The following is a 16,987-nucleotide window of genomic DNA, read 5'->3' as shown; positions in this document are numbered from 1 at the left end:
AATGTAAAATTTTTGATGGTGAAATAAAGTATTTAACTCATTAAGTAAATGTATGTCTGTTATTATGCATGCTATCATAACCAAGATAATCACAAATATTGCTCCCCAATTATGTTTAATATTCAATAAATGTTTCGATACTGGAATTTTTCCAGTTTATCTAAAGTATAGTATAGTTAGTAGTAAAGTTATACCAGTTTTTAAGTCAGGGGATACAGAAACAATTATAGACTAGTTTCTGTTCTACCTACAATCTATACTTATAAAAAATCTGTAGACATCAAATTTCTGTACAAAGAAAAATAAAAATGATCAAAACCGAGTCAGGGAGATATAAGAAGACGAACAGAACAAGTCCCGATATTTTTTGGAATTTTTTGTTTCTCTTGTCTGACGGACTAATCTCTGAAACTATTAGACCAATTTAATTGAAATTTGATACCTTACATCCCCGGTCAACATCTTAGATACTTTTCATCCCGGAAAATTAAAGAGTTCCCAGACAGTGCAGAGTATGTTCGAGAATTTTTGAAACTAACCTACATGGGGATGAAATAGGATATTAAAGTTCACAGGGAAATACTATTAAAGAGACTGTCCATAATAACAAGGCATATGCGCTGTATCATAGAAGAGCGCTCCCAGCAGCGGAAAGAGCACTTTATATGTACATTCTTTGAAAAGTATCCTAAAAGATAAAAAAATAGTCCAAAGTTACTATTCAACGCGGACGAAGTCGCAGGTAAAAGCTAGTATACAATAAAATGATCTCATAGAGCCAGAGTTATAGACTATAGCAGGTGCTGAATCTCACTGATTTTTGTTAAATATAATGCATGGAATCAGAAGATATGCATACTTTTTAGGGATACAATGTGCCACCATAAAATTAAAACTAGCTTGCCATTTACTTGTCTTTTGTAATGTCTCGTAAGAAGGAAAAATAAAATGTACTAATGCTTGAGATGTTGTTTTCTGTATATAATAAAATTGTGACGAATCTACTCGTAAGTATTTTGCCACGCAGTATTGTCAATGTCAAAAATGTATTGTAAATTTGACAAAATTACACATGCCTGCGTCGTATTCTACTACTGCAATTTATACAAAATTCTGAGGTTGCCGGTGAAATAATAATTTTAATTGTTTTAATAAAACTCAAAAAGCTTTCATGTGTTTGTAATTTATAACATAATTTAAATTCGGCGCACCATGACTGCGGACGTACAAAGTAGGGCTAAGATGTTGCATCTATCGTCTGATAAACAACTCACTTTTATAAAACTTGCTGTTTTATCAATGGCAGCAATACTATGTAAGTAAACTAGTTAACATTTATGTGATTTTACACTTAAGTGCTTAAAATCAAATGTCTAATAAATCTAATTATGTAATTTTACAACCAGCCAAGTACCGCTAACTTGGCGACTGGTGACTGGATCCTGTTAAATCACATAAAAAGATATATAATCCTTGTAAAGCATTATAAAAGGTACAGCGAAAATTCAAGTTCCTTAATATAAGTAGTTAAAATCAGCAATTTAAACACTAGTGGGTACATGCATACTAAAAATTATTTATTTTAATTTTCATAATGAAAGTTTTAACTTCATATATACCAATGTTTTGTGTGTGTATATAATTTACTCACCCTTTTAGACGGTAAAGCAATGCAAGAAAAGTAATGATGGATGGGTTGATATTTTTGATCCTGCAATCGGATTCTTAGATAATATTTTATATGTCTAGATAGAGCCTCTTGCTGCTAGCCAATCCTTGATAATAGGCCAGGTTTATTACTTTAGTGTGTGTGACAAGCTACATCTAACACTTGCCATTTGTGTTAGTGTGAGTGCATTGCTCAAAATAGAGGTTAACAATCAACCCCAATGTTAATCCATGTTTTTACAGCTATTTCAGTCTATCCAGATGTTTAAATTAGCTAAGGCTGGATTTTATGATGCCGAACTCATCACTTTTATTATTAGAAATTTTAAGTTTAATATAAATCCAAGTCTGAAAATATAAGTTTTTGTTAATGTGAGTTGGAGGAGGAGGGAGTGTGATTGTTTCCAAAGCCAATGCACTTATAATGTGTAGTCTAGACTAATTAACAATAATTGCAAGGTGGCTGTTTGCAATTGCTTTATGCAAATTTTAGCTCATCCAATAATATAAACATTTGACAGTTGGTTCAATTCACATATTGGACCTTTTGAATTTTATGGAGATCTCCAACCTGAAATCCCTCAAAAACCTTGGCTCTCCAAATTTAAGATTCCAGATAAAACAGCTATGTCAACTATTTGTCATAATAAGAAAATAAAACTTTTTTCAATCTTGAGCACCGATCACTACCATTACCACCAATTATTATTAAATATTATCAATAGTATTACAATTAATAATATGAAATAAACTGTGTTACAATAAATTTGACGCATAGCCTAATTTTCTGCTATTGACACAGTTTTGAATCCCATACTATAAGTGCAAGAGGACTCACAGCATTATTTTTTGTTGAGATGTTTAATTAATTACTTTTTGTTTTCAGCATTTGCTACCAGGTTATTTTCTGTGTTGAGATTTGAGAGTGTTATTCATGAGTTTGACCCGTATTTCAACTACAGAACAACAAGATTTCTTACAGAAGAGGGTTTCTATAAGTTTCACAATTGGTTTGATGATAGAGCATGGTATCCATTAGGAAGAATCATTGGTGGTGAGTTACATATTATTTAGTATAGGTGCCGGTACATTAACCGTCCCAAATCGGCAGTGCCCCATGGCACTAGATTTTTCATACTCCCTCACCAAGTTCTGACCCTTAATATTATATATAAAATTCTCGTGTCACAATGTTCGTTCCCGTACTCCTCCGAAACGGCTTGAATGATTCTCATGAAATTTTGTGAGCACATTGAGTAGGTCTGAGAATTGGCCAACATCTATTTTTCATACCCCTAAATGTTAAGGGTGGTCCACATGATTTTTTATTTTTTTGACATTTTTTTTAAATTTGTTGGATAATGAGTCAGCATTAAAAAATACATACAACTTCAAGTTTTCACCCATCTACGATCAACAGTTACTTTTGTATCGCGATTTTAATATCAGCAATACAACATTTGCTGGGTCAGCTAGTTTGTTTATAAAATGGTTCATTTTGCATGGTCTTATAGCTTGTTTTGTGTTCTTGAAAATTAAATCTACTTAATACTTTAATCTACTAGTGGAAACCTTAACACAGGATACCATATAACGTGGTACCATACCACAGCAGCGCTGTTGTGAAGCAGTAATGTGCAAGTATTCTTGCGGTTTCGTTTTAAGGATGCAGAAGCTAGTGAAGCGACTTCTCTTATGAGACCTGAGAAGGCTGAATAGAGATGGGGAGCTAAAAGTAAATCACGCCATAATTGCACTATGTTCTTGCTATGTTTAGAAACGAAAATAAAATGGCCGACATTTCAGGCTACAGTTTTGGTTCTCAGACATTTTTTCATAATTCTCACAATATTATTAATACTAGAGACTCATCTAGCACTACTACTATCTACATATCATCAATGATATCTCATCAATGATATCTACATATCATATACTAGATTATATAGAGGATAATGATGCATGGTTCGTGTCTGGTTCTGTGTAGGCCACCTAAAATTGTATAATATTATTTTAAATAGGATAAGTTTTTATATGATTTAAAAGATTGACTGGGAGTTTTTTCCCAGTCAATCTTTTAATTATTATACAATCAGTCGTTTACTCGATATCATAGCCCCTTTACGAACGGATGTAGCTTCATGACGTTGTTGCGATATGTTATGTTTATGTCACTGCCTTATGGTAAATCAAAATATTTCTATTTCTACACATCAAAAAATTAAAAAAAAAAATTTGGTTCTCTTTCACATTAAAAAATTAAATTTTACAACATACATTATATTATCAATGCTTGTAATCACATTGCTCCCTACAGCAAATAAGTTTTTTTTTATGTGTTGTAAATGTGTTCCACTGATCGATACATGTCCATGGGTCAATTTCCATTGATTAAATTATTATCACCTCAAGTTAAAAATTAAATTAATTTTTTATATTTTAAATAATAATATACTAATTTTACCTTACAATAAAATTGTCATTATGTTTCCTTAGACGTCTGAAGTCCTTTATGAGAGTACATCGCTCCTTTCGACGTTCCGTCACTAGATGTCGCTACTAGTTTCCGCGCCGAGCAGTGCTGAGAGTCACTATCCATTGCTTCCGGTTTCAAATGGTACCAACCAATGCCAATTTATTGATGCCAATGTTAAGCAAGCCACCATGTCAGTTCGTCATTCATAAATGATGTAGATGCACCAGGTAGGCATCACTAGGACTTCAGACATCTAAAGAAACATAATAACAATTTTATTGTAAGGTAAAATTAGTATATTATGTGTTCCGTCCGACGTCTGAAGTCCTTTATGAAAGACGTGTTTGTTATCACCTGGTGGCTTGAATAAATGCAACAATGTGATGGGACAATTAATTAATATTATTTAATATGACATGGCTTTGATATTGATATAGCTTTTAGAATATGCTTTACTAGAGGATTTGAAGATAATTTCATCTCAGATGTAGTTTCACAGACCGAAGCAATAACGGATTTATGAACCAGAATCGTTCGATAAGCTAATTTGTCCATGATATTATGTAATTTTGCTAAATATCGAGCAACTTCGCTAGCAGCAGGTTTTTGGTGTTTAATTTGGTTTTGTGAACACCATTGAATCCATTTATTCCAGATTGGTGTGTATAATATGCATAATAAATGTGCATAATTTTGAACAACATGGGCGTTGGCGGAGGCAAACAGATCGAACTCTGGAATTCCCCATTTGGCGAAGATGGGTTTTACAGCCTCTCTTGTCAGGTGCCACTCGGCAACTTTCCTGTTTCGGGATAAATGATCCGCTTCGACATTTTATTTCCCGGGTAGGAAATGCGGCACTAACAGAATATTTAGCCTGTCTGTCAGCTTTAGAAGATCCTTCGCCATCTCTAGTAAATGTTGTGACCTCGTCCCCCCTTCGGTTTTTATGTAAGCTATAACAGTCTTGTTGTCGCTCTGAAGAATGGCTCTGGAGTTTCTTAGTTTGTCCTTTTCGCACAATATTGCTGCTTTTACTGCAAACATCTCTTTTAAATTGCAGTGCCATTTTGTCTGGTGAGCTTGCCACCTGCCTTCTACCATTTTGTTGTTGACTAGTGCTCCCCACTTGTAATCGGAGGCATCGGTTGTAATAAAGTTGGTGCGTGTCATTTCCACGTGAATCGGAGTTCTCAATGTCAAGTTTTCCACCAACTCATGTCTATTTGAACCTCTTCTGGATACTTGAAGTTTGTTAATGGAGTCTTTTTCAGTGGCAGGTGGCAGTGACGTTGAAGACTGCGTCAATGCAACCTTCCCCGGTGGGTGATGAAGGTTGCGATGTTGAGATACCCTAAGAGGCGTTGCGCCTGCTTGAGGGTCCAACTGCCGATCTCCAACCGCTTTTGAAGGCAATGTCGAATATTTTGCACCTTTTCGCTTGGCAAGGACTTGGAATTGCTCCGTGTGTCCCACGTTATGCGCAAAAATTCCATCGTCTGTGTCGGAGTAACGACAGACTTTTCTAAATTGACACACCATCCGAGGTTGCTCAGAAGTTCTAGTGCAATCTCGACATGTAGTCGAAGCTGCTCTCGAGACTGGTGTACTAGGCAAAAATCGTCCAGGTATACAATCAGACGTATTCCTTTCGCTCGCAGGATTTCTGCGATCCAATTTGTTATGGAGGAGAAAATTTTCGGCGCTGCCGAAAGACCAAAAGGCAGACATGTCATTTGTAGCAGTTGGGTTTTGATAGCTGATGCGAAGGTACCGCCTGTGGGAGTTTATGATTGGCACGCTCGATTTGTGAATGTCCAATGTGAGAAGCGCCTTAAGCACGGCACTATGCCGGATTTTTACCTCCGGCATATATGAATCGCACCGCGGAATATGCGGTGGTGGTGCACCTTGGTCATCAGAGTCGAGTTGGACGCGAAGAGGGAGCCCAGGAGATCAGCTTTCTCTTTCGCGTCAGCGAAAAACAGATCTGCCTCCACGGGTAGGATGCAAAAAAGCACCGCATGTCGTCCCACTCTGCTGACCTATAGTGCCACACGCGGCGACAGTCTAAGAAGCGGGGCCGTGTTAGGCGTGTGATCGGCACGGTGCTCCGGATCAGGCAGTGGTCCGACGATCCCAGAGGAGGGTCAACGGAAACTAGGTAGCCGTCCGGATGTGAGGCCAATAGAAGGTCCAACAGTGAAGGTGTATGATCTTGCACATCTGGGATTCGCTTTGGCGCAATAACCAGTTGCGTCAGACCCTATGCTAAGGCGAAGTCGTGAACAGATCTCCCTGCATGATCGGCGGTACGTGAGCCTAGCCATTCGGCGTGGTGGGCGTTATAATCGCCAAGAAACACGATCTCTGCAGTGGGGATCTGCTCCAACACGGAATCTGTAGCCATTTGGATGTGTTCGAGGAGCCGGTCAGTCTCTGCGTTACCGCTATGGGACCTATACAGGCATGCGTAGATTCGCGGATGGTCATCGCAGTCTACACGCAGCCAGATGATGGATAGGTCCTGTCCTTCAAGAAAACTCAGGCGTCGAGAACAGACATCCTCCCTGACGTAAACGCACACGCCAGCCCGTGGTATAAAGGAGTGTTCCAAATTATACCCCGGGTAGGAAAGGTAAGATGAATCAGCCAGGGAGGATATCTGCGTCTCGGTTAAATAGAGCAGGGCCGGCTTCGCCGTCTCTAGGTGAAAGTGGACGGCATTTAAATTTGATCGAAGCCCCCTGATGTTGCAAAAGTCCACAGCGAGTGTGGAGGAGGGTGGTTTGAGCCTCCTGCTCTGTTTGCCCCGAGTCAGCGCAATTTGCCCCCTCCAGAATACGCGGGGCAGCCTGGCCAACCACTGTTAGGTACAGGCCCTAATTGTGGACGCCCAGGGACGGATTCTCTAGGGCTGCATAGCCTGGTACCGTCCTGGAGTAGTCTCTTTTTAGTCTGTGCTGCCATTTGTATTTGGGAGGGGGGGTGTAGGCCTCCGGATACCCCACTCACCGGACGAAACACAGCGGCATAGCCGCTATTTCAGGCCGGTTTCGAGTGGGGGAGTGGTATTTCTCCGGGCGTGCTGGCCCAATTCGGTTGTGTCCGTGAGGACCCAACATGGCACTACCACTCAGAAATGGTAAAGGTAAACGTGCTTCCATCACCATTTGTAAAATTGTTTTTGGAGCATGCAAAATCTTCCATTTTTGGCGATGGAGCGCTAGGCAACCCCCCGAAAACACCGAGTCACTTACTGTGGCCGGTTGGCTTTTTGCTATTGCTAAACTTTCGCCCCCCCCCCCTTTTTAGATGAGTTGTCTTGGTTTCTTTTATTGTTGAAAAACTTCTTGTCTCCTTTTGTTTTATTAGTGCGAGGCTGAAATGATTTGTCCTGATATGGCGTTGAGGGATTGGGCGACTTCGCACGAGCTTTATTGGCCTGCGCCAACGGTTTTATATGAAGTTTATCTACACCCCCGATTTTTTGTATGTAGACTGACAACGCTTCAGGACTAAACATATATTCGGCACTCGGTGGTATCTTTTGTATATCCTCTCTCATATAATTGTCTTTCATTGCAGCCAGGAGAGACCGCCGTCGCATTTCCAAAGCTTCTGCTCGTTTACCACAAATTATTTGAAGGATATCATTTGAGACATTTTTGTAACTAGACTGGTTACCAAACAGTTCTTTCAGTTTATCGTATAAAACGCCCTTAGCGTTAGGGTGGTCTCTGGTTTATCCGACCAGTCTACAAGAGTTTGAAGTGCAGTGTTTAAGGACTCATTTTGAGCCATAATAGCATTTGAAATAGCCGCAAAACTGCGTTCATTGTGCACATTTCTCGAGGCGCTACCCTGCTCTTCAAACCGCCTCAACTCTTCATTTACTCTCAGTTCCATAAAACCAGGACATGCAACGTATTTCTTTTGCACGTCGGTATAACGAACTGAATTCCATTCGCAGGTATCGAAACGCTGTAAGGCGCTGTAAGGCACAAGTTTAATGACCCTATCTGAACTTGCCTTTGGCAAGGTAAGCTCTTTTACAGATACACTAAGATCAGATATGTCAAATTTATGTTTACTGCCGATTGGAGGACGCAAAAACTGTTCCTGATTAACAGCGTTTGATGTAACAGTGGTTTGATTTCATGAAGGGCTCGGCAATTTAAACTTTTCATGCATAATATTGTTTAAATAACTCACCAGCTGATAGGATAACATTTCAAACCTTTGATTTAGTCCTAAATCGTCACAGGTTTTACGTCGCTTAGAGGCATTACTACCCTCGTTATCTGATGAGTCTTGCGAGGATGAACTACCCTCCGATGATTGCTGTTCGCTTGCCCGCTTTCTTGAACCGATAGGTACGGTATTTTCAACGAGAACCTTATCAGCAGTAGGATCAGAAAAATCCTCACAATTATTGTCCTCCAAGGCTCTAGAGGAATCTTCACCTAAATTTTCCATTCTAGAAGCAATGCACAAAAACTCACTAAAAATATATAAAGAAGTAATTTATTTAAAAATTGTTCATTAAATGAATTTTCTACTTTACTTCTCGAAAATTCTAAAAATTATTCAGTGAATCTAGAATCGGTCCGTTCGGATCGAAGAACGACGCAACAATGGCGAACTGACATGGTGGCTTGCTTAACATTGGCATCGGTTGGTACCATTTGAAACCGGAAGCAATGGCTAGAGTGACTCTCAGCACTGCTCGGCGCGGAAACTAGTAGCGACATCTAGTGACGGAACGTCGAAACGAGCGATGTACTCTCATAAAGGACTTCAGACGTCAGACGGAACACATAATAAATAAATTAAAATATCATTACATTATTTTCTTTTAATGACAGCAAGGGACGAAACAAGCAGGACATTCAGAAGATGGTAATTGATACACCCTTCCCATAACAATGCAGTGCCGCTCAGGATTGTTAAAAATCCAAAAATTCTGAGCAGCACTCTAATTGCGCTTGTCATTTTGTGACATAAGATGTTAAGTCTCATTTGCCCAGTAATTTCACTAGCTACGGCCCTCTTCAGACCGAAACACAATAATGCTTACACATTAGTGCTTAGTGTAGAGCACATTATCACTGCAGAAGTAGGTGCTGTTGTGGTACCCATAATCTAGCCGGCATAGTGTGCAAAGGAGCCTCCCACTGGTATTATAAGTTTTATAAAGAGTTTATAATTATTTCAGGTACTATCTACCCTGGGCTGATGGTGACATCAGCTACCTTGTACCACTTAATGCAGTTCCTGAACATTACCATTGACATAAGAAATGTGTGTGTGTTTCTTGCACCATTCTTCTCATCTCTAACAACAATAGTCACATATTTGTTGACTAAAGAATTAAAGGTAATATTATTATACTATACATTTTTGAACTGTATGTTCTCTGTGTGCATGAGGGTATAAATTTTACGGATGAAACAGAATAATAATATTGGTGATATGAAAATGTGCGACATTTTTGTCCAAGAATAGGAGAGACCAATTGAGAGAGAGTGAGAAGGGCAAACATAGCATGAAGCACGTAGCCATGGATTGTGAGTAGGAAGAGAGAAATAGAGATCACGAAAAAATACATGATATTGGTTTATATATTTGTTTAGTAGTTAAATATTACAACTTTTGATGGTAATTCTGTCACATATTGTCTTGTACTAGAGTAAATGCAGATCTTTTTTATTTATTTACATAATCATTAGTCTGTAAACAGTAAGTTTAATTGTAAATTGTCGTATACTAAGCTGTTGTTTTTGTTAATTTACCATTATTTAGTGTAATTTGTTGGAAATTTTAATAATTACAAATAACATGTGTTTCAACTCAGTGGTCTTTTTTTTTCATCGAAATAATATGGTTACAAAGTAATATTGTACAATTAAACTTATTATTTAATAGCCTGCCTAACGGCCGTTCCTACTATCTACAGATAGAGATAAATTACTACCTTCTGCTGTCAGTAATTAGCTGTCAATAATCTGAAGCTGTCCCAATATACCTGATAAGTCATTCTTATCGCCAGTTCACTGTTGCGATTTCCATGCAAACCTCTATCCCTGGTAACCCATACGTCGTCCCATATACAGATAGCGTGTACGAATAAGATGAGTTGAAGGGAAAAGGGACAGAAAAGTCAATTATAGTTACCATTTTTTATCTCAAGTAGGCCATAACCGGAGAGAGACTGAAAAATATTGGGAATGGCCGTTAGTGTTTTATATGTAAACCATTAGCTGACTGACATGTTTGACCAATTTTGATTTGTCAATGTGTGTGTGTTGGCAACATTGATAAATTAAAAATTTGTCATGGTGTCTGTATGTTAATATATTCTGACTACCTTATTCATAATGGTCCGCTTACTTAAAACAGCCGCTAAGGAGTGTTTTTTTCTCATTCTAACTTAGGTAAATAGAAGAAGACAGAGTGAGAATTAGAAATGCTCCAAATTAGCAGACTATTATGAATAAGGGAGTAAGTCTAAATACAGTACTTTTGATTGTTGATTTCTGAAGTGTCTGCCTGGCCTTATTCTCACTAAGGCTGGCTTCTACAGCGTTCAATCTTTTTGCAATCTTTTATTTGGTATTTATAGTCATTTGACAGTTGAGATTATGATGAGCTAAGACAGCTCAATAGAATGGTCAAGCGCGCGATTCATTATACACAGTACAGTGGGAGGCTCCTTTGCACAGGATGCCGGCTAGATTATTGGTACCACAACGGCGCCTATTTCTGCCGTGAAGCAGTAATGTGTATGCATTACTGTGTTTCGGTCTGAAGGGCGCCGTAGCTAGTGAAATTACTAACAAATGAGACTAACATCTTATGTCTCAAGGCGACGAGCACAGTTGTAGTGCCATTCATATTTTTTGGGTTTTTCAATAATCCTGAGCGGCACTACAGTCTAATGGGCAGGGCGTATCAATTACCATCAGCTAAACGTCCTGCTCGTCTCACACTTTATTTTCATTCAAAAATAAAAACATTCTCAATTATTATTAAACAAATATTTAATCTAGAAATTTTAATAAATTATAACGGTATACGAAACTTATCAGATAATTAGTTTTATTGAAATAATTGGAAATCGATCAATGATTTATATTTTGTACGATATGCGGACTTGATAACTAATTTGGTATTGGAAACGGAATATAGTTTAAGATGATAACAGCTGTTGTGATGACGCAAGTAACTGTTGATCTCCTTCAAATAATAATTATAGTCTAAAGTTTTTTATAAGTGGTCGGTATTATAGGCTTAAAAATATGTTAAAAAATATTATATTGACAATCTCGACACATTATATATCAACATTTACATAATAGTAGTCCTTAGTAATGTTAAACAATATTGTGTAACAATTTTCACATTTTTTTTTTATGAAAATAAGGGAGGAGACGAGCAGGACGTTCAGCTGATGGTAATTGATACGCCCTACCTCCACGCTTGTAAAAAAAGCTCCATAACTTTACCAATTAAGTTACTAAATATTATTAATAAGAATGCGCTGATCCCACAAATAAACCATCAAGATTGATGTTGAGGGACCATTTTTTTTTAGTTATTGTAATGTCAAAGCTGTAGTTAATCTAATATATAAAATTCTCATGTCGCGGTGTTTGTAGTTAAACTCCTTCGAAACGGCTTGACCGATTCTCATGAAATTTTGAGTGCATATTGGGTAGGTCTGAGAAACGGACAACATCTATTTTTCATCCCCATATATGTCAAGGGTGGTCCACGCCAATTTTTTTTTTAATTCTTATGACATTTTTTTAAAAATTTGTTTGATTATGTGTCAGCATTAAAAAATACATACAACTTCAAATATTCACCCATCTACGATGAACAGTTACTTTTGTATCGCGGTTTTAATATCGGCAATACAACGTTTGCTGGGTCAGCTAGTATAACTATAGATTTATTTATTTATTAAAGCACACCACATCATATACAATACAATTTTCTTAATCTAATGTTACAATTAGTAGTTCTAAAGTATACACTTATGGTGAACATAAAAATTACAAAAAATACTCCCTAAATACTTCTAAAAAATAGAACTAATACTATCTAAACTATAATAAAAACAAAAAAAATAAAAAATGAAAGTACAAATTATAACTTTAACTTATTAAAATAATGAAGACGAAAAAAAGAAAAAAAAGAAAAACTACTTATTTGACAAATGCGATTGAGTACGAGCTAAGTGTTTAACAACACTTTCTTTAAACCTGACCAGCCCACCACCGAATATATCAAGTTCTGAATTGGTATCGTTTAACTTATTGTACTCGCGAAGAATTCGAGCGAGAGGCGCCTGAACTCCCAGGTTGGTTTTTATAGAAGGAACTTGGAAGATTCTCTTGATTTTGAACCTTGGGAATAAATATGGGACAGCAAGGTTAACATTCTGCAAGAGGTTACTACATTGTATTTGACCGTTTAAGAGTTTGTACAAAAATATTACTCCGGAAAGAGATCTAGATCTAGAGAGATCGATTTGAAGATGATTATGTTTTGTTAACAGAATGAGGGTGCGGGTCTAGTAGCGGCGGCCATGATCGCCATCGTGCCGGGTTACATCAGTCGCTCTGTCGCCGGCAGCTACGACAATGAGGGTATCGCGATATTCTGCATGCTCCTCACATATTACTTCTGGATCAAGGCTGTCAATACAGGAACTATTCTCTGGGCCACAATGACAGCACTCGCTTATTTCTACATGGTAAGTTTCAATATATCTCTCAAACATACCTATCATACTACATGATACATGCCTAAAACCTTTATATTTTGTAAATTGAAATTAAATTTATTTATTCCGTCGAATACTGTAGGTACATGTCGGCGTTACGCCAGGGTTTCCTTGATCGGGTTCCATCATGAAGAAATACAACACTAAGAATTTCTCGGTTTATTGAAGCACAACTGCTAGTATAGATATGTACAGTCTTTTTTTTTTTTGCGCCCAAGCAAGGGAATGGGCTACCCTCCGGGATAACGACGGGAGGGAGGTGGTGAATGCTCATGCATACCAACGCAGCCTAAGTCTGCGTTGGTTATGTGGGACTCACGTGAAAACCTAGGTGCCTACCCACTAAACACCACCTGCAGTTGGCTTTGGGCAGGTGCCCTCTAAGCCTACATCGAAGGCGACCTTCTCTTGGGGAGAGAGAGGCGCAAGCGGCACTCCCTATGGAGTTTCCGCTGGGATACAGTCTTTACATAAAACAACCGCTTTTATAGGTTCCGTACAATAGATGAAACAGAGTAGATACAACTTCTTTTAAAACACAAATACAATTAGGTATTGTAAAATAATTCCTAAATACAGCTCAATAAATGTATTCTTGAATTTAAATAACTTCAAATGATTTATATAATAGTTTGTTCATTTAATTTGAACAAACATTACGAAGTAAGAAGATGGCGCTGCAAGCAAGTTTCGAAATACAATTAAGAAAGACTTAATGCATAAAATAATAAAGTTTGATACAGAATAACGATATTAATTCTAATACAAATTAATTTGAACATTTTCACATTCAATTAAGTATTTTAACAAAAAAACATTCAAAACAGTGTCTATTAAATTAGTTAGACCTTAATAAATAACAGTTTTAAGTTTACAAATAGCTATTTGTATTTTAATCTTATATATTTCAGATATATCTATAATAATATATTCATTTTAACGATAAACTAAAACATAAATATCAATAGTTGCAAACAATTGACGGTAGGTGGCGATTTGCGCCCATATACACATTATAGATCTTAAATCATCAAAAATGTTTACTTTTTAATATTATTATTATATATATTTGTCCACTTACCATTTGAACAAGTGTCCAGAAAAGCGTTTCTGTGTTAAGATATTCAATTAGATTATTGAATAATTTTATACACATTGTGCTTAGCTTCTGTTTTTCTGGGACAGTGGCCATAAACCAGTCTATCCGGTAATCGGGTGGAATGAGGATTTAATTCAATGGCCCTTTTAAATATATGATTATTTTGTTTTACAAATTTACGCGCTTCTTATATATACATATCAGGCAATGTCAAAACATTTAACTTTTAAAATAAGTCTTTACATGAAAAGTTCGGACCAACTCCACATATTGAAGACATACGTTTTGTTTGAGCTACAAATGCTTGATTAAACTCAGGAGACACATACTCAAAGCTTGGTAGCCTACTTTAATGTGATACTGGCAAATCTGTGGTGTGTCTTCCACAGAAGCCACAGTAGAAAGTATAGAACCCCTGTGCAATTTCCGCAGATGAGAAGACCGTATGTGAGGACCGACGCGATATATCCATGGTACGCCATTTAAGATAGCTTATTAGAAGCAATTCGCCTCAGTCTTCTAAGGACATACACAAATCTAGAAATTCTAGAGCATACCGCATCAATGTGACCAGAGATTATTAAGGTCCTTATATAAGATAACACTTAAAAATAATACGAAATACTATATATAATACGAAAAGGCCGACCTGATTTTTTTATGGTAAAGAAGGACAAATGAGCGTATGGGTCACCGGGTATTAAGTAAACATCGCCGCCCACGTTCTCTTGCAGCACCAGAGGAATCACAGAAGCGTTGCCTGCCGTTAAGAAAGTTATACGCAATTTATAAAGGCACCCATTTCGAATCGTCCCAGAGGTTTGTTCGTTCGAAGGTAGCTCGTTTCACAGGTTTGTTGTACATTGAAGGAAGTTACTTGCACAACTGCACTGTGGAGGAACGCCACATATTCAGATGGTGGGGATAATATCCTAAATAAATGATAAATGCTGTAGAAGACATACATGAAGCGACGTCTCTACGCAACGCCACGTGTTCCAGCCGTTCACAGAGCACTGTAATTAAGCAGTGCTGTGCCTGCCTTCAACAGTGACGATACGATTCGCATTGATGCATTTTATTCAAATGGACTTTAAAATCACATATTGAGCGTCAAAATCTATTATGTTGCTGTAGTGTATCTGATTTCATGATGACCATGAATCAATGTCAGCTGAAAGCTAGTTGTCAAAGTTAACGTACTCGTTGTATGTGAGTGAAAGAGAAGGAAGCATTATGTCATCTCTAGCGCACGTGCTGTCGTGATACAGTCAGTCCGCTGTGAGCGACGGAAGTGAGTCGACGCGTGTGTCTAAGAGCCGATAATATTGAAGGATATACTACAGTTGCCATCATTTGAACAATGTGACACATATCATGTATCTGGTAAAACTGTACCACATTTCACTTATTATTCCAGTTAATTACAAGTAGATTTAAAATATTGCCAGCAATTGACTTACAATGCTCAACTTAAAATATCAATTTCCTACATTTTATTGATTGACTATTACAATTATAATGATGCCATAAAGGCTACAGTTATAATAATGCCTTTGCATTTATGTAATACAAGGGCTTTAAGTCGATCACATATCATCAAGGTGAAAGCTTCACACTGTTAGAATATTATTTTTTATCAGTTTTTGCACTTTCATACATTTTTTAGATATACATGTTGCAACCTATATCCGTCGAAAGTGGGAGGCTCCTTTGCATAGGAAGCCGGCTAGATTATGGGGACCACAACGGCGCCTATTTCTGCCGTGAAGCAGTAGTCTGTAAACATTACTGTGTTTCGGTCTGAAGGGCGCCGTAGCTAGTGAAATTACTGGGCAAATGAGACTTAACATCTTATGTCTCAAGGTGACGAGCGCAATTGTAGTGCCGTTCAGAAGTTTTGGGCTTTTCAAGAATCCTGAGCGGCACTGCATTGTTCTGCGTGGGGCGTATCAATTACCATCAGCTGAGCGTCCTGCTCGTCTCGTCCCTAATTTTCATAAAAAAAATAGTCCTTAGATTTCTATCTTCTCTCTCTTTGCTCTGCTGGAGACTTAAATCCTGAAGGACTTCTATTAAGTGGCTTAGTATCCTCGAGTGGTTCAGGTATATACAGAGATGTCTGTATAATAATATGTATGTAATACCTAGAAACACAGTAGTATTATTTTGAGTGGACAACAAAATGCCCTGGGGACACTTTAGGGACATGTAGGTTAGCACTACTGTCTATTTGAAGACATAGAAATGTGACTAGAGACTGTTTCAAATGCTGAAGAGGTTCATAAACTCTGTTCGAACAACAATTATGTAACAAATCTATACTTAGTAATTTCTTTGATTAACGCGAGTGTTGCCCATTTAAATAAAACACTTGTAAAAGGCAAGTGTCCCCCTGAAGACAAGCTCTGGTAAAGGCACGAAAAGGCGGGTTAACTATAATAAAAATGTAACTTTTACGCAAAATCTAATATTACACAGTTACAATTACATGCGTTTTAATCCTATAACAACTGTTTTATTTAAATCTTTTTTTTATGTCAATGAGGGACGAGACGAGCAGGACGATCAGCTGATGGTAACTGATACGCCCTGCCCATTACAAAGCAATGCCGCTCAGGATTCTTGATAAACCAAAAAAAAATCTGAGCGACGCTACAACTGCGCTCGTCACCTTGAGACATAAGATGTTAAGTCTCATTTGCCTAGTAATTTCACTAGCTATGGCGCCCTTCAGACTGAAACACAATAATGCTTACGCAGAAATAGGCACCGTTGTGGTACCCATAATCTAGCCGGTATCCTGTACAAAGAATCCTCCCACTCCCAATCTTACTTCTCTGTCCACACGGTTCTGAAAAGTAGCATCTTGTCGTGATTTTATTTATTTAAAATTTCTATACATCGTGTATATAAATCTTACATGCTAAAAAAGTTCAGCTCGATCCAA

The 16,987-nt window shown here is 37.6% G+C and overlaps 1 protein-coding gene across 1 annotated transcript in view; it reads left to right on the top strand.

Moving 5' to 3' along the window:
• Positions 1–1,065: 1,065 nt before the first annotated feature.
• LOC126979396 (dolichyl-diphosphooligosaccharide--protein glycosyltransferase subunit STT3A) overlaps positions 1,066–16,987 on the top strand; it is a 40,614-nt gene continuing 24,692 nt past the window's right edge. Inside the window, exons 1-4 of the mRNA XM_050828675.1 lie at positions 1,066–1,315; positions 2,555–2,722; positions 9,363–9,523; positions 12,711–12,908. Of these exons, the coding sequence (XP_050684632.1) occupies positions 1,213–1,315; positions 2,555–2,722; positions 9,363–9,523; positions 12,711–12,908 (630 nt within the window). The 5' untranslated portion in view covers positions 1,066–1,212. The remainder of the gene's footprint in view (positions 1,316–2,554; positions 2,723–9,362; positions 9,524–12,710; positions 12,909–16,987) is intronic.

This window comes from Leptidea sinapis, chromosome 3 (genome assembly GCF_905404315.1).
Source record: "Leptidea sinapis chromosome 3, ilLepSina1.1, whole genome shotgun sequence".
Taxonomy (NCBI): domain Eukaryota; kingdom Metazoa; phylum Arthropoda; class Insecta; order Lepidoptera; family Pieridae; genus Leptidea; species Leptidea sinapis.
Note: the sequence above shows the minus strand (reverse complement) of the source record. Positions and strands in the feature narration are given on the sequence as shown.